Source organism: Macaca thibetana, chromosome 5, assembly GCF_024542745.1.
Source record: "Macaca thibetana thibetana isolate TM-01 chromosome 5, ASM2454274v1, whole genome shotgun sequence".
Lineage (NCBI taxonomy): Eukaryota > Metazoa > Chordata > Mammalia > Primates > Cercopithecidae > Macaca > Macaca thibetana.
In genome coordinates this window covers 145,986,225-146,009,475 of record NC_065582.1, presented here as the reverse complement: position 1 = coordinate 146,009,475, position 23,251 = coordinate 145,986,225, and the positions used below count along the sequence as shown (strand labels likewise).

General features: G+C 41.2%; 1 protein-coding gene across 1 annotated transcript; it reads right to left on the bottom strand.

Annotated features, from left to right (window-relative positions):
- Positions 1-16,721: 16,721 nt before the first annotated feature.
- On the bottom strand, positions 16,722-18,142 carry LOC126954660 (RNA-binding protein PNO1-like). The gene is given in 2 exon segments (XM_050790377.1): positions 16,722-18,070; positions 18,072-18,142. Coding segments are annotated over 2 exon segments (750 nt in total). The 3' UTR covers positions 16,722-17,391.
- Between the last annotated feature and the right edge of the window lie 5,109 nt (positions 18,143-23,251).

Sequence of the window (23,251 nt, the reverse complement as noted above, 5' to 3'; positions counted from 1 at the left end):
ACTTGAGGCCAGGAGTTTGAGACCAGCCTGGGCAACATGGCAAAACCCCATCTCTACTAAAAATACAAAAATTAGCCAGCATGGTGGTGCACACCTCTAGTCCCAGCTACTCGGGAGGCTGAAGCACAAGAATCGCTTGAACCCGGGTGGCAGAGGTTGCCGTGAGCCAAGATGGTGCCACTGCACTCTAGCCTGGGTGACAGAGCAAGACTCCATCTCAAAAACAAAACAACAACAACAACAAAAAGTTTTAAATTTAATTAACAGAAACTAAAGTGGAAAGATTTTGCATGGAGATTGAAGCAGAAGCTATTTTTACATTTTCAATAAAATTAGGAAGATTAACTCTGGGGCATTGGTGACTTTCTGATATATAAGTTACTTCATGTCATCGTATGCTCTTTCAGTGATTGTACCTTTCATCCTCAAAAGAAGATCTCTTTCAGCAACTTAGAGGGAAAACCATTTTGATTTAGCACATATACAAAACCGTATGTGGCACTGTGATTGTTCTTTGAGGACAGTGGCTCCCAATCTTTTCTCACTGTCATCCTAGGTGACTATTATAAGTGTTTTTTCAATCAGGAGATTTTTCCACTTATGTTTGACAGCAAGTTGACAAGGCTGTGAAAGCATGTCAGCTCTGCTCAGGATGATCACTGTGGATTTTCTTGCATCATGAAGGTTGGTGCATGTACCTTGCTTTGGAGTCTCTGAAGCCCCTTTCAATGATGCTGACTTGTTTGTGGCCTGGGAACATGCTATGGCTATGCTTTCCAAATTGGGGTTCCAATGTAAGCTTTGGGACAGCAGATTGTCTTGTTGCCCGCTATATACCCAGTATCTAGTATACAGTCTGGCATAGTTCTCTATAAATAATTATTGAATAAAAAAGAAGAAGAGGGGCCAGGCACAGTGGCTCATGCCTGTAATCTCAGCACTTTGGGAGGCCAAGGCAGATCACTTGACGTCAGGAGATCGAGACCATCCTGGCTAACACGGTGAAACCCCGTCTCTACTAAGAAATACAAAAAAAAATAGCCGGGCGAGGTGGCGGGCGCCTGTAGTCCCAGCTACTCGGGAGGCTGAGGCAGGAGAATGGCGTGAACCCGGGAGGCGGAGCTTGCAGTGAGCTGAGATCGCACCACTGCACTCCAGCCTGGGCGACAGAGCGAGAGACTCCGTCTCAAAAAAAAAAAAAAAAAAAAAAAAAAAAATACAAAAAATTAGCAGGGTGTGGTGGGGCACACCTATGGGTACAGCTACTTGGGAGGCTGAGGTGGAAATATTGCTTGAGCCTGAGTGACAGAGGTTACAGTGAGCTGAGATTGTATCACTGCACTGTAGCCTGGGTGACAGAGTGGGACTCTGTCTCGAAAAAGAAAAAAAAAAAAAGGGAGAGGTGGCAAAAGAAGAAGGAAGGGAAAGAGAAGGGAGAGAAAGAAGAGGTTAAGAAAGAGAAAAGGAGAAACAAGAGGAAGAAAGAAGATGAAAAGAAAGGAAAAAAGTGGTAGTAGAAGAAAAAGGGGAAGAATAAACAGCTACTGCTGCACAAAGTGTTTATGGTGGTAGTATAGAAGGTATGCAATTAAAGGACAAGAACAGTAATATTTGTGGACAATTGACTTTATCCAAAGAATTGAAGTGGGGAGGAAAATATAATGGTAAAATCAACATAGATATATGATAAAGGAAGATACAGCATTCGCATTAGATAATAAACTTTTTTTTTTTTTTTAAGACAGAGTTTCGCTCTTGTTGCCCAGGCTGGAGTGCAGTGGTGTGATCTCGGCTCACCACAACCTCTGTCTCCTGTGTTCAAGTGATTCTCCTGCCTCAGCCTCCCAAGTAGCTGGGATTACAGGCGTGTGCCACCACACCTGGCTAATTTTTGTATTTTTAGTAGAGACGGGGTTTTGCCATGTTGGCCAGGCTGGTCTCGAACTCCTGACCTCAAGTGATCTGCCCACCTCAGCCTCCCAAAGTGCTGGGATTACAGGAGTGAGCCACTGCACCCAGCCAGACAAAAAATGTATTCCTCGCTTCACCAGGTCCACAGACTTTCAGGTTTGGAAGGGGACAAATTAATCATTTTCTCACATGAACCATATCAGATGCTTGAATCCAGGGTTTGGCAAACTTTTTCTGAAAAGGGTCCCAAAGTAAATATCTTAGGCTTTGAGTGGCACAGTCTCTGCTCCATTATGCCACTGTAGCACAATATTAAAAAAAAAATTGTATGATTGTGTGGCAATAAAACTTAATTTACAAAAACAGGTGTTGGGCCAGGTGTGGCCCGTGGCTGTAGTTTGCAGACTCCTACTTGCATATGTCCTGTATTTCAACAATGCTGATAACCTCTGTTAGCATTTGCTGCAATATAGAAACTCACCACTTTTCAAAGAAAACTATTCCATCTTTGCGTAACTTTGATTATAGAAAGCCATTCTTTCCATTGAGTCAAAATCTGTTTCTCATGTTATCGTAATGTTAGGTATTTGTTGTTTGTCTCTTTGTGTTTAAGTCACTATAATCTAATGATTTTTATAGATGGTTTTGTTTTTTGCTTTTCTTTATTTTTTAAAAAACTTTTTTGAGAAAAAAATTTTTTTTTAAAGACAACTTGTGCTGCCAGTCAAGATGGAGTAACAGGGACCTGATTTACCCTCCCACCTGCAATAACCAAAAGGCTGGACAAAATATAAGAACCAACAGCATTCAAGATATTTACACTAGGCAACTGAGGACAGTGATCCCTGAAAGATGGAAACAAATGAGGTGTAACTACAATTATCTCCACTTAAATGTGTAGAGAATATTTTCAGGCCCTAACACACTGGGAGCCCAAGTGGAGACCAGCAGTGTCTCTGAGTCGAGGACATTCAGTTGCAAGTCCAGGAGAGCCAAGTACAGGATCAGAAAGATGCGCAAAGAGACAATTCTAGAGCTGTGCCAAGGGTCCCCTTTAATATCCAGTTGAGTATTAATTAACGCATATGCGTGAGGAAATTATCCAAGGTCAGGGGAAGAACCACATGAAAGGATTAAACAGATGAGGAAACAGTTGTTGGAACTCACAAAAGGCCAGAGAGTCCCTATTCCTACCAGCCACAGTAGAAAGCCTCACAATTCACAGAAATGGGTTAGAACACTCTGAGGAATCTTGCCTCATTTGTGGAAAGAAATTATTCAAACAATCTACTTCTATTAATGCACCTCTTTCATAGCCAAGGTGCAGCTCTAAAGCTTATTCACACATGCTGTCATTTAACCAGGTCTTATTTTGTTTTTTATTTAAATGGTTAAGGTTTTCCATTGTTGTGTTTCTTTATTGTGTTGATTATCATGTTCATTATTGTGCTGAGCAGCCCACTGTACCTGAATTTTTTCTTTTTTTTTTTGAAATGGAGTCTCCCTCTGTCGCCCAGGCTGGAGTGCAGTGGTGCAATCTCGGTTCACTGCAACCTCTGTCTCCCGGGTTCAAGTGATTCTCCTGTCTCAGCCTTCCGAGTTACTGGGATTACAGGCACATGCCACCACCCCAGCTAATTTTTTTTTTTTTTCGTATTTTTAGTAGAGCTGGGGTTTTGCCATGTTGACCAGGCTGCTCTCCAACTCCTGACCTCAGGTGAACCACTCGTCTCGGCCTCCCAAAGTGCTGGGTTTACAGGCATGAGCCACTGCACCCAGCCTGTATCTGAAGTATTATTTGTATGAATAATCTGAGGCCTAGATGAAAAACGTCTTCCTCAAAGAAGATTTGCATTTGTTTTTACCATGCCCCTTGGGGGCACAACCAACATAAGACCAACTGGTCCAAGACTTGAGATTCCCAAACCCACAAAGAAAATCTACATGAGGTCTCATTTACGTAGGGTTCAGCCCAGCCCTAAGGTTGCAGCCGTGTGGGCTCCCAGCTTATGATTGTGAAAGTCTGATTAGACTTTGCATCTTCTATAGACCTGGTGCTTTCATTTCTCACCTCCTTACCTCCTTTCTCACCTCATAACAAGTTCATCTCAATGAAGGTTCCCATTTGCTGGGACCCACAAATCCCCTCAGGGCAAAAGCAGATTCTCTGCCCTCATCACCTTTCTGGTTTTCCTGGTTTAGCTTCAGTTTTGCCTTTCAATTCCTCACCATATTGTCAGCTTTACAAAGTTTCTCCTTTCTTTCTTTCTTTCTTTCTCTCTCTCTCTCTCTCTCTCTCTCTTTGTTTTTGGAATCTCACTCTATTGCCCAGGCTGGAGTACAGTGCCATGATCTCAGCTCACTGCAACCTCCACCTCCCGGGTTTAAGAGCTTCTCTTGGCTCAGCCTCCTGAGTAGCTGGGATTACAGGTGTGTGCCACCACACCTGGCTAATTTTTGTATTTTTTATTAGAGATGGGGTTTCACCATGTTGACCAGGCTGGTCTCAAACTCCTGACCTCAAGTGATCCACTTGCCTCAGCCTCCCAAAGTGCTGGGATTACAGGCGTGAGCCACCATGCCTGGCCCAAAGTTTGTAACAGTTGCTTTTTTCATAGTTTTCTATAATTTGAAAAATTGTTTTCTATGGGATAATTTGATCTGAAAAACCTAGCCCACCATTACAGGAAGATACAAATCCACCTACAACCATTCCAAGTCTTTGAGAATAAAATAGAACCAGAAAGGCTGGGTGCAGTGGCGATCTTTCTACTCAGGAGACTGAAGCAGGAGAACCACTTGAACTCAGGAGGTGGAGGCTGCAGTGAGCCTAGATCATGCCACTGCCCTCCAGCCTGGGCAACAGAGCCAGACTCCATCTCAAAAAAAAAAAACAACGAAGAAACGAACAAACGAGAAGGAAGGAAGGAGGAAAGGAAGGAGGGAAGGAAGGAAGGAGGGAGGGAGGGAAGGAAGGAAGGAAGGAAGGAAGGAAGGAAGGAAGGAAGGAAGGAAAGAAGGAGGGAGGGAGGGAGGGAGGGAGGGAAAGAAGGAAGGAAGGAAGGAAGGAAGGAAGGAAGGAAGGGAGGAAGGAAGGAAGGAAATAGAACCAGAAAAAGTTCACCAGAGCCTAAGAAGAGCATTTGAGGTGGGGAAGAAAACCTTCCCTCTCCTGGGGGCCCCAGGGCAGGTCCTAGAGAGTGCAGTGTTGTGTGCTGCTGTGCAGAGCAGAGCAGAGCAAACTGAGGGGCCACGAGGTGTGTTCAGGAGGCTGCGTGAAGTTGTGGTGAGGAAGATGAGAGACTTCTAGGAATTTCTGGGTGCAAGAGAATTTTAAATAATGAAGGTTTTAAAGAAGAGCTATTATGTCCTTGTGCTTAGGCCCCCTTAACTCTGAGAGAATAAAGAGTAAAATTTCTGTCCTGGGTGACTGCTTTAAAGGAACATGATTCTGTGATTGTGCCATAGAAATCACTGCTTTATAAACCTTATATGTATTTGTTTGCTACAGGTGATCAAGGGAGAGAAGAGGATAGTATGGACATAGAAGGAGAGAAAAGAAAAGCATTCACAGACAGGCCATGGAAGGCGTTTCTTGTTTCAATAGTATTAAGTACCTATTTCATGTTGGACAGAGAAAAAGTTGAGTGAACTATGTCCTCTGCCCTAAGAAGCTCATTATCCAATAACAGGGGAGAACAATATGTCATTAAATAATTTAAATAAAATCCAGATGTAATTAAGTTTTATTGAGCATCTAGTAAGAGCCAGATGCTTTCTGAGAAAAAAAAAAAAAAGCAGCCCCTAACATCTAGGAACTGGCCTAAAACTTATAGGTAGGCCTGAGTGGGAGCAGAAGCTGGCCGGGAGCTCACAGATAGGCCAAGTTATTCTCCTGTTGCGTGTAAACAGTTTCACAGAACACTGACACCAGTCAAGTCACTCAGACAAATGAGGAAGTGCAACAAAACAAGACCACTTCATAATTTTGTCTAAGCACAGACAAAAATGAGGTCACTGTGCAACCCCTAAAATACCAATAGCTCTTCTTCCAGCTAATATGAATCTCTAGTGATTCTTCATCTTTAGAATTTTAGCCTTGCTCTACTCTACTGTCCCTATAAACATTGAGATGCCCAGTCATAGACTTTCCCTGCATTCTGACAGTGTTCAATCCACAGTGAACCCCTACTTCCTTGGATCCTTCCACAGATCACCCAACCGCAGCCCAAATCCAATAATACAGGTCTTCTGACACCGTCTTACTGAGAAACCCCACAGATCCCCATGGTGTGTGTTCTCCCTTGTTGCAATGAGTAATAAACCCAATTCGTTCCACTACTGCTGTGCTCCTGGTGGGCTCTGGCTGGAGGGCACTGCCATCTCAAGTACATTATTTAATTTCATCCTCATAATGTGAGCATAAGCCTGAATTTTTAGATGACGATAAGGCACCTAAAGGTTAATTTAATTCAGAATTACAGGCAGAAAGAGACAAAATTGGGATTTGAACACTAAGCTTTGAAAGTTTCTCAAGTCCGGGCGCGGTGGCCCAAGCCTGTAATCCCAGCACTTTGGGAGGCCGAGACGGGCGGATCACGAGGTCAGGAGATCGAGACCATCCTGGCTAACACGGTGAAACCCCGTCTCTACTAAAAATACAAAAAACTAGCCGGGCGAGGTGGCGGGCGCCTGTAGTCCCAGCTACTCGGGAGGCTGAGGCAGGAGAATGGCCTAAACCCGGGAGGCGGAGCTTGCAGTGAGCTGAGATCCGGCCACTGCACTCCAGCCTGGGCTACAGAGCGAGACTTCGTCTCAAAAAAAAAAAACAAAAACAGGCCGGGCGCGGTGGCTCAAGCCTGTAATCCCAGCACTTTGGGAGGCCGAGACGGGCGGATCACAAGGTCAGGAGATCGAGACCAGCCTGGCTAATACGGTGAAACCCCGTCTCTACTAAAAAATACAAAAAACTAGCCGGGTGAGGTGGCGGGCGCCTGTAGTCCCAGCTACTCGGGAGGCTGAGGCAGGAGAATGGCGTAGACCCGGGAGGCGGAGCTTGCAGTGAGCTGAGATGCGGCCACTGCACTCCAGCCTGGGTGACAGAGCGAGACTCCGTCTCAAAAAACAAACAAACAAACAAACAAAAAAACAAAAAACAAAAAACTAGCAGGGCGAGGTGGCGGGCGCCTGTAGTCCCAGCTACTCGGGAGGCTGAGGCAGGAGAATGGCGTGAACCCGGGAGGCGGGGCTTGCAGTGAGCTGAGATCCGGCCACTGCACTCCAGCCTGGACGACAGAGCCAGACTCCGACTCAAAAAAAAAAAAAAAAGAAAGAAAGTTTCTCACTACCTTGAATGACTGAAGACAGACAGCAAGATAGAGAAGTAAAAAGATGTCCAAGAAGAGACAAAAAGATGATTTTCCTCACCCACTTTAACTGCCACTTTCAAGGAGCAACATCTCCATCTTGTGAGATTTTATGATACGCTTTTTAAATAATTGAATTTTACAACTGTAGGAGATCGTTCAGACACAACCGAAATTTAAGAGAATACTTAAAAAAATTGTACTCCATAGGCAAAATAAAATTAAGCCATTACATTAAAAACCATAGCTATGAGGAAAGAAAGGTCTCTTATTGTCATCTGTCTTACTTTTTCTTTTCTGAGAGACAACCCTCCTGCATCCTTCCACTTTACAATAATGTCCTTCTCCAAGATGGCTGAGTACATACATCTCAAGTACGATGGGTGCCTCTGCGTCAAGGAACTTTTAGGTATCTGAAGGTTAGGAATGGGAGACTTTTCACTGAATATCCTTGGGTATTAAAAAAAAAACTTAGGAGCATGTGAATATATTACTAATTCAAACACAAAATTAATTTTTTTAATTTTAAAATTTATTTATTTATTTATTTTGAGACAGAATCTCACTCTCTCACCCAGGCTGGAGAGCAGTGGTGCCAGCGTGGCTCACTGCAACCCCTGCCTCCCAGGTTCAAGTAATTCTTGTGCCTCAGCCTCCTGAGTAGCTGGGATGACAGGCGCCCCCCACCACACCCGGCTAATTTTTGTATTTTTAGTGGAGATGGGGTTTCACTGTGTTGGTCAGGCTGGTCTCGAACTCCTGACCTCAAGTGATCCACCCACCTCAGCCTTCCAAAGTGCTGGCATTACAGGTGTGAGCCACCATGCCCGGTCAATTTTTATTATTTATTAAATTTTTCAGTCAGAGCAAGATAGCTTGATAATAAATTGACATTTTTAGGTCAAAAATAAAACATGCATGTGTCTCCCTTTTATTATTTTTTTTAAACAAGTAGATTCTACAACTAAGTTACTACCAGAACACAATTATCATCTGGTTTTTCATTTATCTGTTGTAATTGACCTAGATTGCTTAAACATAAGACTGTAGCAGCAACAAAGAAATACACAGGCTAGGAAGCGGAGCTCAATTAAGAATAGACAAAGAAGAAAAAGAGAATAGACAAGCAGTCATATGTAGGGTTCAATGGGAAAGGCAAGCAGTTCAAGCTGGAGCAGTGTGAATAGAGCCATATGAGTTGAGCAATCCTAAATAATCATGCTATCCAGATTTTTCAAGAAAACCTTTTTTGAGTCACTTGAAAACATATAATTCTACATTTAAAACAAGGTAGGAACCAGGTTCTATGGCTCACGCCTGCAATTCCAGCACTTTGGGAGACCGAAGTGGGCAGATCGCTTGATCTGAGTTCAAGGCCAACCTGGACAACATAGCAAAACCCCATCTCTACCAAAAAAAACAAAAAACAAAAAACAAAAATTAGTTGGGCATGGTGGCGTATGCCTGTAGTCCCAGTTACTTGGGAGGCTGAGTTGGAAGGATCACTTGAGCCTGGTAGGCAGAGGTTGCAGTGAGCTGAGATCATGCCATTGCACTCCAGCCTGGGAGACAGAACCAGACCTTATCTCAAAAAAAAAATAAAATAAAAAAATAAAACAGGGTAGCATTGGCATATGGAGTAAATACTGAACTGTGTTGACATGCTCATGCTAAAAAATTATTTGTTGTTTATCTAAAATTCAGATTTAACTGGGTATCCTATAAATTATCTGGCAACCCTAACTGTACATGCAATAAAAAAAAAACATAAACAACTTACCAATTTGCCAGCAGATGGCTCCCCAAATCTAGTTTAGAATGAAATAGCGCATCCAAACATAGTGAGAAATCATTATTGTTTCAGGGCTTTTGTTTTGAGTGTTTATTTGATTGGCCTGGTCTGATTGGATTCATTTTTTGCCAGGGGTGGTGGGATGGGGCAGTGATAATTTTTAGTAGTTATATAAAAATATTAAATATCTCGTACCATCATTTCACACGATTCTTCATGATCCTTAACTTTAATGTTAAAATGAAAAGGAAATCACAATTTAATTTTCCATATTTTTTTCTTTTATATTTGCTCAAGCATTTAAATACCAAGGCAACATGTATAATTTCAGTATAAGGTGAGTCTGACATTTCGCAAAGGAATTCCATGCCCATTAGATTATGTATGCCAAGCATCAGGTTAGGGATCTTTATAAAAACTATACCTTTGCCTCTTTCATGCAAATATTTTAGCATTGAGGCATGAGCTTTGTTTTGACTCCAAAGCACACACCCAGCGCTCCCAATGAAATAATTGATTCAGTGGAATTTTTAGATCTGCCATAATTTTATCAACCCTTTGTGAATGCCAGAATACCTCCGAAAACAATAGAGTTTAGACTCCGGTGAAAAAGATAAGAACCATTGTCAAGAAACATATAATAATTAAGTTACATTTCCCACATTTCTATTAATACATAAAGTACAACTAAATTTTGGATTTTTTAAAACTGCTGTCGTATACTATTCATTCTTAGTTTCCCACTGGTTTAACAGAATCCTTCAAAGAATGTGCTGAGAAACCATGATTATTTTATAATAATGGCTTTCCTGCATTGCAAAAGAATTAGGCTAAAATGTTCTCATACAACATGAAGGGCACTATTTTAATGTGGCATTCACAATAAGAGTGTATATGTCATGCTAGAAATGGTCTCCATCCTCCAATGCTCTGTGCCCCAGAAGGGTGCCCTGAATGGAATGCAACAAAGGGCTCGCTTGCTCTCAGACTGTGGGTTGGAATCAGCCAATTGTAGACATTTCAGCAGATGGGGAGAGTGGGAAAAGTGACATCAGAAATATGTTTCTCCAGCTCACTCTACTGGTGAGTTGCCACGGGTTGGATGCAAACTGCTACTGAAGGCTATAGGTTCTATCAGGTGATCTTTTCTTTTCTTTTTCTTTTTTCTTTTCCTTCTTTTTTTCTTTTTGGAGACAGAGTCTCGCTCTATCGCCCAGGCTGGAGTGGTGCAGGGGGACCATCTTGGCTCACTGCAACCTCCACCTCCCAGGTTCAAGTGATTCTCCTGCCTCAGCCTCTTGAGTAGCTGGGATTACAGGCACGTGCCACCACGCCCAGCTAATTTTTGTATTTTTAGTAAAGATGGGGTTTCGTCTTGCTGGCCAGGCTGGTCTCAAACTCCTGGCCTCAGGTGATCCACATGCCTTGACCTCCCGAAGTGCTGGGATTCCAGGCGTGAGCCACCACACCTGGCCTATCAGGTGACCTTTTCTAAATAGACCTTTTCTGACTCCCTTCTCCCAAATCTAGGGTAGAGCTCCTGTGTGCTCCACTGGGCCTTTAGATGCCAGTCTCACTATACTGCACTATAATCTTCTGCCCACCTGTTGCAACTGTAAGTCTCCACAAGACTAGGAACTGTGTCTTATTTTTGTCTTAGTGATAGTAGACGTTCAGTAAATCTTCACTTCATTTGATAAAAGACTTCATAATAAAAATTTAAATAATATTTTTAAATCTCTAAAAAAACTTTTAATAATAAAAAGAGTATTTCTCTAACTCTTTTTCACATGAACAAGGGCAAAATCCTGCTGGGTCTTAAAAAATTAAGAAATCTTAAATGAGTCACTGAAAAGCCTGGTTTAATATTCTTTTCTTAGTAAAGATTTATTGATTTATTTATATATAGAGATGGGATCTCACTATATTGCCCAGGTTAGCCTTGAACTCCTCAGCTTAAGCAATCCTCCCACCTCAGCCTCCCAAGTAGCTGGGACTATAGGTGTGCCACTTCACCCAACATTATAATAATTTTTTAAGCCGGGCGCGGTGGCTCAAGCCTGTAATCCCAGCACTTTGGGAGGCCGAGACGGGCGGATCACAAGGTCAGGAGATCGAGACCATCCTGGCTAACATGGTGAAACCCCGTCTCTACTAAAAATACAAAAAAACTAGCCGGGGGAGGTGGTGGGCGCCTGTAGTCCCAGCTACTCGGGAGGCTGAGGCAGGAGAATGGCGTAAACCCGGGAGGCGGAGCTTGCAGTGAGCTGAGATCCGGCCACTGCACTCCAGCCTGGGCGACAGAGCGAGACTCCGTCTCAAAAAAAAAAAAAAAAAAAAAAAAAAAAAAAAAAATAATAATAATAATAATAATAATTTTTTAAAAGGATTCAAAATTTTAAAGTGACTTTAAAACATAGATGAAAAATGCTTATATTTTATATTTAATATATGCTTTATAACCTTTTAGAATATTATAGTATCTTATGAACTTTTTTCTTGCATTGAGATCAGTGTCATATTTTTAAAGAGCTAATCATGATATCATCTGAATTTATGGGAACAATATTTAATAGGCATTATATTATATAGAGATAAAGTATGTTTACTTAACAGAGATCTGATCCATTCTTTTTTACTTCTTCTTTTTTTTCTTTTTTTCCTCGAGACGGAGTCTCGCTCTGTCGCCCAGGCTGGAGTGCAGTGGCCAGGTCTCAGCTCACTGCAAGCTCTGCCTTCCGGGTTTACACCATTCTCCTGCCTCAGCCTCCCAAGTAGCTGGGACTACAGGCGCCCGCCACCTCGCCCGGCTAGTTTTTTGTATTTTTTAGTAGAGACGGGGTTTCACCGTGTTAGTCAGGATGGTCTCGATTTCCTGACCTCGTGATCCGCCCGTCTAGGCCTCCCAAAGTGCTGGGATTACAGGCTTGAGCCACCGCGCCTGGCCGATCTGATCCATTCTTACAGAGCTTTGGAACACTTACAATAAATAACTTGTAGTGGAGTTAATAGAATGTGAATTACAGATTTGGCATTTATCTAGTTAAGTTCAGCAATGCAAAATAATCTAGATAATCCAACGACAATGAAAAAATTAATTTTAAGCCTTAGATTATTCGAACCAACAATAGATACTGATCAAATTAACTAGAAAATGACCAAACTTAATTTTATCATGAATATATAAAGATAGCCCTAGGGTAAGAACAGAACCACTTAGCATTTTATAGTGTTTAACCCTTCAGTTTCCTTGAAACTTTCACAGGAATTTTACTTCAGCATGAAGTTCAAACATATACTCTTAATTTTTTTCAAAACTCCTTTTAACAATCTCTTCTCCTACTTCAGAAAATTAAATATATTTATCCTTTTTTGGTAAGTAAATATTGCAATTTATATTTGGGTTTCACCACATTAGAATTTCTTCCTCTGAAAATATTCATTTCAAGATGAGTTGGGCTAATAAATTTATTGAGAAAAAATTATTGGCAAAACAAAGTAGAAAAAAGAGGATTAAGCAAAACCATTCGTTATAGTTCTTCATTTACACATGAACAGAAATGTAGTTAGTAATTAATAATAAATTTTATCTTAGTCTTTGAAAATAAGATTTCTTTTTTTTTCTTTTTTTGAGACAGAGTCTGGCTCTGTTACCCAGGCTACGGTGCAATGGTGCAATCTCTGTTCACTGCAATCTCCACCTCCTAGGCTCAACCATCCTCCCACCTCAGCCTCCTGAGTAGCTGGGACTACAGGCACGCACCACCACACTCGGCTAATTTTTTTGGTATTTTTAGTAGAGTTGGGTTTTTGCCATGTTGACCATGTTGGTCTCAAACTCATGAGTTCTCCAAAAGTGCTGGAATTACAGGTGGGAGCCAACATGCCTGGCCTGAAAATAAGATATTTCTGATAGAACTAAGACTTCCTTTAGTGAAAATTTGATACATACAATACAAATAGTTATTTTAATACTTATTTAAAAATATGTCTAACATACATATCTACGTATATATCTATCCATCTATCTGTGTGTGTATATGTGTATTTTTAGATATATATATACACACATATATCTACAGATCAATAGATCAATCAATCGATCAATAGATAGTTAGATAGATTGATTCTAGGCATATAGGAAAATTTCTTTTTTTTTTTTTTTTTTTTTTTTGAGAGACGGAGTCTTGCTCTGCCGCCCAGGCTGGAGTGCGGTGGCCGGATCTCAGCTCACTGCAAGCTCCGCCTCCCGGGTTCCCGCCATTCTCCTGCCTCAGCCTCCCGAGTAGCTGGGACTACAGGCGCCGCCACCACGCCCGGCTAGTTTTTTGTATTTTTTAGTAGAGACGGGGTTTCACCGTGTTAGCCAGGATGGTCTGGATCTCCTGACCTCGTGATCCACCCGTCTCAGCCTCCCAAAGTGCTGGGATTATAGGCGTGAGCCACCGCGCCCGGCCAGGAAAATTTCTAACCAATCATATGCTGACTACTAGGCCAAGTGAGAAGAGATGTCAATGACCACACACTCCAAGGAATACAGAATTTATAGAATTAATTCACAAAAGTCACTAAACAATAACAGCAACAACAGCAATTACAAGCAAGAGGCACAATAACAAAACCTGGTCAGGCAGGGAACATCTGATTTCTAGAGTTGCCACATTATATTATCTAAAATGTCATTGAAAAAAAAAAAGGTATGAAACATGCAATGAAACAGGAAAGTATAGCCCCGTTTCCCAAAGTGCTGGGATTATAGGCATGAGCCCGGCCTTTTCTTTCCTTTCTTTCCTTCCTTCCTTTCCTTCCTTCCTTCTCTTCCTTCTTTTCCTTCCTTCCTTTCCCTCTCCTTTTCCTTCTCCCTTTCCTTCTCCCTTCCCTTCCCTTCCCTTCTTTTGAGATGGAGTTTCGCTCTTGTTGCCCAGGCTGGAGTGCAATGGCGTGATCTTAGTTCACTGCAACCTCCGCCTCCCGGGTTCAAGTGATTCTCCTGCCTCAGCCTCCCAAGTAGCTGGGATTACAGGCATGTGCCACCACACCCAGCTAATTTTGTATTTTTGGTAGAGACAGGGTTTCTCCATGTTGGTCAGGCTGGTCTTGAACTCCTGACCTCAGGTGATACGCCTGCCTCGGCCTCCCAAAGTGTTGGGATTACAGGCGTGAACCATCGCGCCCGGCTGCCCGGCCCTTTCTTATCATTTAAACAGAGCCCTAATGATGATGTAACTGCATGCCCTTATTGTCTTAGAATATTTTTAGTTAATATTAATATCTGGTCAGGCTCCGTGGCTCATGCCTGTAATCCCAGCACTTTGGGAGGCCGAGGCAGGTGGGTCACCTGAGGTCAGGAGTCCGAGACCAGCCTGACCAACATGGTAAAACCCCATCTTTACTAAAAATACAAAAATTAACTGGGCATAGTGGTGGGCGCCTGTAATTCCAGCTACTTGGGAGGCTGAGGCAGGAGAATCACTGGAACCAGGGAAGTGGAGGTTGCAGTGAGCTGAGACCATGCCATTGCACTCCAGCCTGGACAACGAGAACGAAACTCCATCTCAAAAAAAATTTTTTTTTTTGGTAATGATAAAAGGGTTTGATCTGTCAGGAAGACATAGCAATTATAAACATAATACACCTGCCAAAGAGTTCCAAATATATAAAACAAAGACTGACAGAATTAGAGAAATAGATAATTCAACATAATAGTTGGAGATTTCAATGCCTCACTTTCAATAATAAATAGAACAACTTGACAGAGATCAGAAAGGAAAGAGAAGCCTTGATTAACACTATAAACTAACTAGACCCAACAGACATCTATAGGACACTTCACCCACAACAGCAGAATATGCATACTTCTGTTGCATATTCCATACACAGAATGTTTTCCAGGATAGACCATGTTTTGGGACATAAAACAAACTTCAGTAAATGTAAAAGGATGAAAGTCATGCAAAGTATGTTCACCGTTCACACACAACAGAACGAAGTTAGAAATCAATGATACAATGAAATTTGAGAAATTAAGAGATACGTGGAAATTAGATAATATTCCCCTAAACAGCCAATGGGTCAAAAAAGAAATCACAAGTGAAACAAGAATATACTTTGAGATGAATAAAAATGAAAACAGAACATACTAAACTTATGGGATGCAATAGAAACAGTACTCAGAAGGAATTTACAGTTGTAAATGCCTATTAATAAAGAAGGTATCAAATCAATAACCTAACTTTTCACTTTAAGAACCTAGAAAAAGATGAGCAAATGAAATTAGAGAAAAGCAGAAGGAAGAAAATAAAGATTAGAATGAAAACACATTAAACAGATATCCAAAGAAGTTTAACTATATGGACCTTTGTCAAAAACTTATAAATACAGCTTCAGTATAAAATTTACAATATAGGTATTAAAACTTCACAAATTTTAATTTCTTGAGGCTGCTTGCCTCATTTATGTCATCTCTTATTATAATGTAATGAATGAAAGGTATGAATGAATGAATGAAAGGTATGAATGAAATAAAACAGGGAGAAAAAAATTCATCTTGCGGAGTTTTTCAGTGACTAGAAATATTTTTGTCCTTGGATTTTAATGTCCTTAACCTTGATAGAAATGAAATTCATCAATCCTGACCACTGAGTCCAGAGAACAAACATGTCATAAGGCCTTTAGGGGTAGTTTTAGAAAAAATAAAGGAAAAAATTACCTTTTATATTGAGTAATATATTTACAAAATCACTACCCAGAAGTGGCTTAGTATGGCCCCAGGAATGGCTTAGGAAGATAGCTGATGACAACATTAATATCCCCTTTTCCAGAAAACACTTTGACTCTTCAAGCCATTGAATTTCATCACTAGTTTTCTTTCTTTTTTTTTTTTTTGAAGTATCAAAGTCACGTTTAATAAAGTTCCTTCCAGTTTATAATGTATAATCATACTATTTAAACACACAGAAACTAGCTAATCTGAATTTATAGAGTATAGTTTTTTGGGTGGGAAAAAACATTTATCTCACCTTTACTAGAGGAAACAGACTTATGATGGTTCTATTTTTCAACTTTAGAATTATTCATTCAGTAGAAGCTGTACTTCAAGTACCCAGCCATTCTGTTTGTCACTTTCAATGTAATCTTCAAAAATTATGTGAGACATTCAACATACTTTACTATAAAATAGGCTCTGTATTAGACGATTTTGCCCAAGTGTAGGCTAATGTAGTGTTCGGAGCACTTTTAAGGTAGGCTAAGCTGTGATGTTCGACGTTTGGTATTTTCAACTCACAATGGGCTTATCTGGACATAAACCCATCATAAGTTGAGAAGCATCTGTACACCCAACACTGGTTATATATACTTTCATTAAATACTCATTTGAAAAATAAAACTTTCTTCACATCAACCCTGTGATGTAGGTCTTTAATTTTTAAAACTGCAAAACAGGTTCCAAGATGAGCTCTTACTGATGTATATGGTGTAGTACAGTATAGCCAAAACCACTGCTTATGACCTCTCAAATACTCACACATCAAGGCCAGGCACAGTGGCTTATGCCTGTAATCCCAGCACTTTGGGAGGCCGAGGTGGATGGATCATTTGAGGTCAGGAGTTCTAGACTAGCCTGGTCAACATGGTGAAACCCCATCTCTACAAAAAATACAAAATACTAGTCAAGCATGGTGGTGGACACCTGTAGTCCCACCTACTAGGGAGGCTGAGGCAGGAGGATCACTTGAACCCAGGAAGTAGAGGCTGCAGTAAGCTGAGATCACACCACTGCACTCCAGCCTGGGTGACAAAGTGAGACCCTGTCCCCCAACAAATATTTACACATCACCCAGTAGTAAGGAAGGGTTATCATTCAGAGAGGTTTTTCTGAGATAATCTATTAAATTACAATTATAAAGAATAAATGTTTATAAATTTTTATGAAGTTATAAATTTATAAATATAAAAGTATAAATTCATATAGAGCTGTTTAAACTTATTCATATAGAGCTGTTTTAACTTCTTGTTTAAAGAAGTTTCCCTCTGAGGATTACAGACTATGTAATCTGCTACATGTAATTTCAGATAAATGATAAATTATACCTAAGGTGTAAGTAGAATAGAATCAATTTTTGATATTTAAATTATTCTAAAACCTGTTGAGTGTGAATACTCTTAAATCTTTCTTTTCTGTTTATGCTTCTGGCTGAGAATGGAAGAAGGGACGGAGGCTTCAAATGACTGAAATTCTTCAGATGGTTTTTTGTGACCGACCCCTCATAAAGTATTTTTCTCCAGAGTCCAAAGGTAAGATAAAAAGTCTCTGACTTGAAATCAGAATCGATCTGCTGATCTGCTAGCCACAGCTCGAATATTGCCATAAACCTTGGAAGGAAGATTTCCCAAGATTAGGTTGCAAATGGCAGTTCTTGCCATCTTGATGTTTTGGAAGGAGCCAAGGATGTGAACTTTCACATCAGCCAAAACTATCCGCGTCCGTGTCACATTCTCTATGGTGAATTTGGTTGTTCCTCCTTTGCCAGCGATTCTTCCTATTGCCCTGGATAGATGGTCTCCCTTTAGGGGTTTAACATCTGTAATTTCAAAAGACTCTAGGAAGAGGTCATCCAACCTGATGAGGGCAAGTGCATCCTCCACTTGAAAGCCTAGAATAAAAGCTTTCACAAAATCAGCTGCTTTTGTCAGAGCACTAACATCCTTGGTTTCTTTACAAGTCCTGATTTCTACATTCCTTGATTTCAAGTTAAAGCGTATCTGAAGTCCCAAATGTTCCACAATAGAAGTAAATATCTTCATCCAGTTTTCTTTCAATGGTGTGTATCTGTTAGCTGGGACTGGAATTTTCCTTGTTTCTTCTTTTCCACTCAGGAGCCCGTCCCCACAGAGGGGTGGGAAGACGGGCCTCTTCGCCGGCCTGGCCTCCTCTGTGTCCATCCGGCCCGCATCCCCGCCCTCTCCCGCTGCGGACAGCTGTTCAGCCTGTCGTTTCTTCGCCACCCTTACCGGTGACCTGGGTAAAGCCCTCCTCTGCCCCGGCGCTCTGCGCTTCCATTTCGGATTCCATCCCCCGGACTAGTCCTCTTTCTTTACCAGTTACCTTCAGCCTCTTTTTGTTCAGATTTGGTCACAAGGAAGAACAGCGTAAGCAATGGTAAGGTATTGGAAGGTGAAGGATGGTAATAAGGGAGTAAAAAATTGAATGAAAATCCAAGACCAGGAACCATAATTCAGGAACCTTCATCTCACTGACCTTCTGCTATTCCTTCTGCCATTAAAAAATACCTGTTTAGGCCGGGCGCAGTGGCTCACGCCTGTAATCCCAGCGCTTTGGGAAGCCGAGGTGGGGAGATCACGAGGTCAGGAGATCGAGACCATCCTGGCTAACACGGTGAAACCCCGTCTCTACTAAAAATACAAAAAACTAGCCGGGCGTGGTGGCGGGCGTCTGTAGTCCCAGCTATTTGGGAGGCTGAGGCAGGAGAATGGCGTGAACCCAGGAGGCGGAGCTTGCAGTGAGCGGAGATTGCGCCACTGCACTCCAGCCTGGGCGACACAGCGAGACTCCGTCTCAAAAACAAAAAACAAAACAAAAAAAACCTGTTTAATCCTCACCAGCCACTTTCTTCTCCCCTCTTTTTTTTTTTTTTTTGGAGGTGGGGTCTCACTCTGTGGCCCAGGCTGGAGCGTAGTGGTGTGATCTCGGCTCATGATAACTTCTGCCTCCTGGGTTCAAGCAATTCTCGTGCCTCAGCCTCCAGAGTAGTTGGGACTACAGGCGTGCGTGACCACACCCGCAAAGCGCTGGGATTATAGGAGTGAGCCACCACGCCCGACCTGTTTATCTCCATTTTCTGAAAAGGATATAATAATAATCCATGCTGGTTAAGTCATAAGGAAGGAGTATGCACGAGGTGCACAAGCTACCCCACAACATTTCAGGAGAAAATTTTTTTTTTAAAACTCCTTGAAGTACACAAAATCAGCTACAAACATTATGAAATACAAGTTACAGTTCTGTTTGCTCTATAGCATTGTAAAAATCAGGAAACTCTCATCAAAATAGAAAACAAGAACAATGACATACAATAAGCACTTTGTATACTTTAACCCACAATAACATTTTAATTGGCACCATCTCTGCCAGACTAGTATTAAGCCTGGCATCAAGCATGAGTTTATTAATTCATGTGTTCACATACTTTTAACGATGTTTGGTAAACTGATTTCTTACTTTTATTCTTTCTTGCTTCCTTAATTAAGTCCTAAGTGTGGACAGATCTTTTTGTACCACATCAAGCCATGTATGCCTCCAGAGTGTTTTAGTGACACTGTGCCTATGCCAGCTAGGGCCTCATTGTTGCTCAGCAACCTAAAACATTTATTTTTGTTTTTGACTTCCTATCACTTTTTCCTATTGACTGCCAATCCTTCTCAGTCTCTTCAAATCCTTCTCCACCCACTATTTTCTTAGTAAATAAATCATAGACTTGAACATATCAGGAAATAGCTACCAAGAGTGAAGAGACTTGCCTGGTGTTTACAACTAATTGGTGATAATATTAAAACTAGACACCAGGTCCTCTGAGTCTCTCTAGTTTCAAAATTCCCACTATGACGGTGTCATATAAATGGGCTGAATTCATATGTGACATGAGACTTTCCAATTTTTTTTTTTTTTTTTTTGCCAGTTCTGATTTTCTTGTATTTCCTCTCTTTGCTGCAGAGGAAGCACCATTCCTCTAACTCTCTTTAAAAATATATTTAAAAAAAAATATGTATTTTTTCTAAGAGATAGTCTCCCTCTGTTGCCCAGGCTGGAGTGCAGTGGCACAATCCTAACTCACTGTGACCTCAAACTCCTGGGTTCAAGCCATCCTCCCACCTCAGCCTTCCAAGGAGCTAGGACGACAGGCATGTGCCACCATGCCAGGTAATTTCTTTAGTTTTTGTAGAGATGGAGACTTGCTAAGTTGCCCAGGCTGGTCTAGAACTCCTGGCCCATAAGTGACCCACTAAACTTGGCCTTTCAAAGCACTGGGATCACAGGAGTGAGCCACTGTGCCTAGCCTGTTCCTCTCTTTAATTCAAGTTTCTTTTTATTTTTTGAGACAGAGTCTTGCTCTGTTGCCCAGGCTGGAGTACAGTGGCACAATCTTGGCTCGCTGCAACCTCTGCCTCTTGGATTCAAGTGATTGTCCTTCCTCAGTCTCCCTGTAGCTGGGATTACAGGCACATGCCACCATGCCCAGCTAATTTTTGGATTTTTTGTAGAGACAGGTGTTTCACCATGTTGGCCAGGCTGGTCTTGAACTCCTGACCTCAAGTGATCTGCCTGCCTCGGCCTCCCAAAGTGCTGGGATTACAGATGTGAGCCACCACACCTGGTGGAATTCAAGTTTCTCAATGCAGTGTTTGGCCCAAAGTGTGAGGTCAGCACCACTGACAGTATGGGAGATGATTTGAGTAGTATGCAGATTTGGCATTGAATAACATTTAATCACACCGTGAGAAAGCTGCTTTATACAATGCTTTTTCAACCCTTCTGACAAGGACAAAGTCTCATTTTTGTACCACTGTTTAACACCTCTCGGACACTGTCCATTCCCTTTTTAATAAAGAACCACCAACCTCAAGCCTGGAGACTTGTCACAACCTTTTCTAGCTAGCATTTAATAATATTGTTCTGCTTTTGTGGTGGTTGCTTTCATTTATGGCAAATAATGCTGACTTTCCATTTTTAGTTTTCAATTTAAGTAAGAAAGTGAATCTGATTTAGAGTAAAATATTGAGTAAATACTATAAATGGTTGTATATGTATACATGGCAAAAAAAAAAAAAATCATGAAGGCAGTGCTTGAGTGACTAACTCCAGGAAACACTGTGTTGCTGGAATCTGTTACAAATGGTTGTCTATTGTAATTAAGACCTGGAATGACAACTCTTCTGAATCTTTTAGTTTTGTTTTGTTTTTTGAGATGGAGTTTCACTCTTGTTGCCCAGGCTGGAGTGCAATGGCGCGATCTTGGCTCACCGCAACCCCTACCTCCCAGGTTCAAGCAATTCTCCTGCCTCAGCCTCCTGAGTAGCTGGGATTACAGGCATGCACCACCATGCCCGGCTAATTTTGTATTTTTAGTAGAGACGGGGTTTCTCCATGTTGGTCAGGATGGTCTCAAACTCCTGACCTTGGGTGATCCGCCCGCCTCGGCCTCCCAAAGTGATGGGATTACAGGCATGAGCCACCACACCTGGCCCTGAATCTTCTTTCCCCTTGTATCCTAGGTCACTCAAACTCCTCCTCATTTGCTCTTGTCATTTTTGGCTTCTAAATCTCAAGAGAGTTCTTTCTAATGGTGCTGCCTCTGAACTGCTATGATGTGGAGTTTCATTCTTCTGCACTTGCCCCACCCTTCAGGAATCATTTTTGAATCTTCTGCTTCAAATTAAGGGAGATTTTTTTTTTTCCTCCTCTGCAAGTGGTTATGACTCTTTGGCTAATCTTTTGGCTAAGTGTCAAGAGGACACTTGAGTAATGCTACTCTCTAGCATATGTAAAGTGTTCCTCCATACCAACTTTCACCCAGTATCACAGAACGAAGTTCATCTACCTCAAGTGATGCTTTCTTGAGCATCTATTCCCTTTCATCCTCTGGGGATGGAATAATTCAGCCCCCAAATGTACCTAACCCACAAGGCCCTAATGATCCTCAAATAGCACTCCTGATGGCTTGTCCTAGTCCCCAGAGTTTCAACTGGATATAGCTTAGGTCTACAATAAAACACTTTATAAAACAAAAATAATTAAAGGCTGAACATGGTCACTCATGCCTATAATCCCAACACTTTGGGAGGCCAAGGTGGGAGGATTCCTTGAGCTCAGGGGACACCAGCCTGGGTAACATGGTGAGACACCACCTCTACAAAAGTACAAAACAATTAGCTGGGTGTGATGGCATGCCTGTTGTCCCAGGTACTCAGGAGGCTGAGGCGGGAGGATTGCTTGAGCCATCAGGAGTTCCAGGCTGCAGTGCGTTATGATCACACCACTGCACTCCAGCCTAGGTGACAGGGGAACCTGCAAAAGGTGTTGCAAAGAAAATTTACCATACTGTTTCTAAGAAGCAATAACTGGAAGTGGAGTCCTGGTGTTTAAGAACACAAGTTAAGATTCTTTATGTTTCTTATGCTTTTTATATTTCTGTAACAGGCTTCAGTGGAACTGGGTATCATTTTATATTGTCTAGATCAAATTGATGCAAGTGAGCAGATGTATTTTGAATATTCACGTGCCTAACATACTAGTACTCTGAGTCAAATGCAAGAATGTTAATTTACAAATATCTTAAATACTCTACCACCTGGGGAAAGAAAAATCATTAATTTCCTTTGGCAGAAAGCCTCAGGTAACTTGATTTTCTCCTCATCTCTGATGTAATGCTCTGGTCATATTACAGAGTGTAACTTACACAAAAACTACATTTTTTTTTTTTTTTTTTTTTTTTTTTACTATCCTGCTTTCGCAACAGTTGAATTCATATGCCTGTCTCTATGGTTACTTTTTTACAGTGTTCACTGAAATTTAATATGCTCTCCTCTGACCTGCCCCTCAAATACATTAAGTCCACAATGAGGCTATAAACCAGGAGTGAGAAGTAAGGAGGCAGAATTATACACATGATTAAAGTAAATAGTAACCAAGAATTTGCTAACCCAACAATTCTTTGCCTAAGCTCTATCTTGGGGATAGAGACTCGTTAAACCTTGTTTTCAATATAGTGAAGTGTTACTTACATTAAAGTATTATTAAATAAAAGAAACTCCTCAAATTATATTTTGAATGACAATATTTCAAAGTTTATAGCTAGCTATTGCCTCACATTTTCTGCATAGTGTACTGTGTACTGGGTGATGCATGATAAAATATATCATGACCTCTAAGACACCTTCCATATTTGTAATCTGTGAATGTATGTGAAAGAGAGTGATATTTTGCTAGCATCTGGGAATAAAAAAGACATATAATAAAAATGAAAAGATAAAGCTAGAGACGGGGTTTCTATTTTAGAGTGTGTGTGTTGTGTGGATAGAAATATGGCAGAAGAGGGGTAATACAGGTATGTACACAAATATTTATAATAAAAATGAAAAGGTACCAAAATACAAGTATATCCAT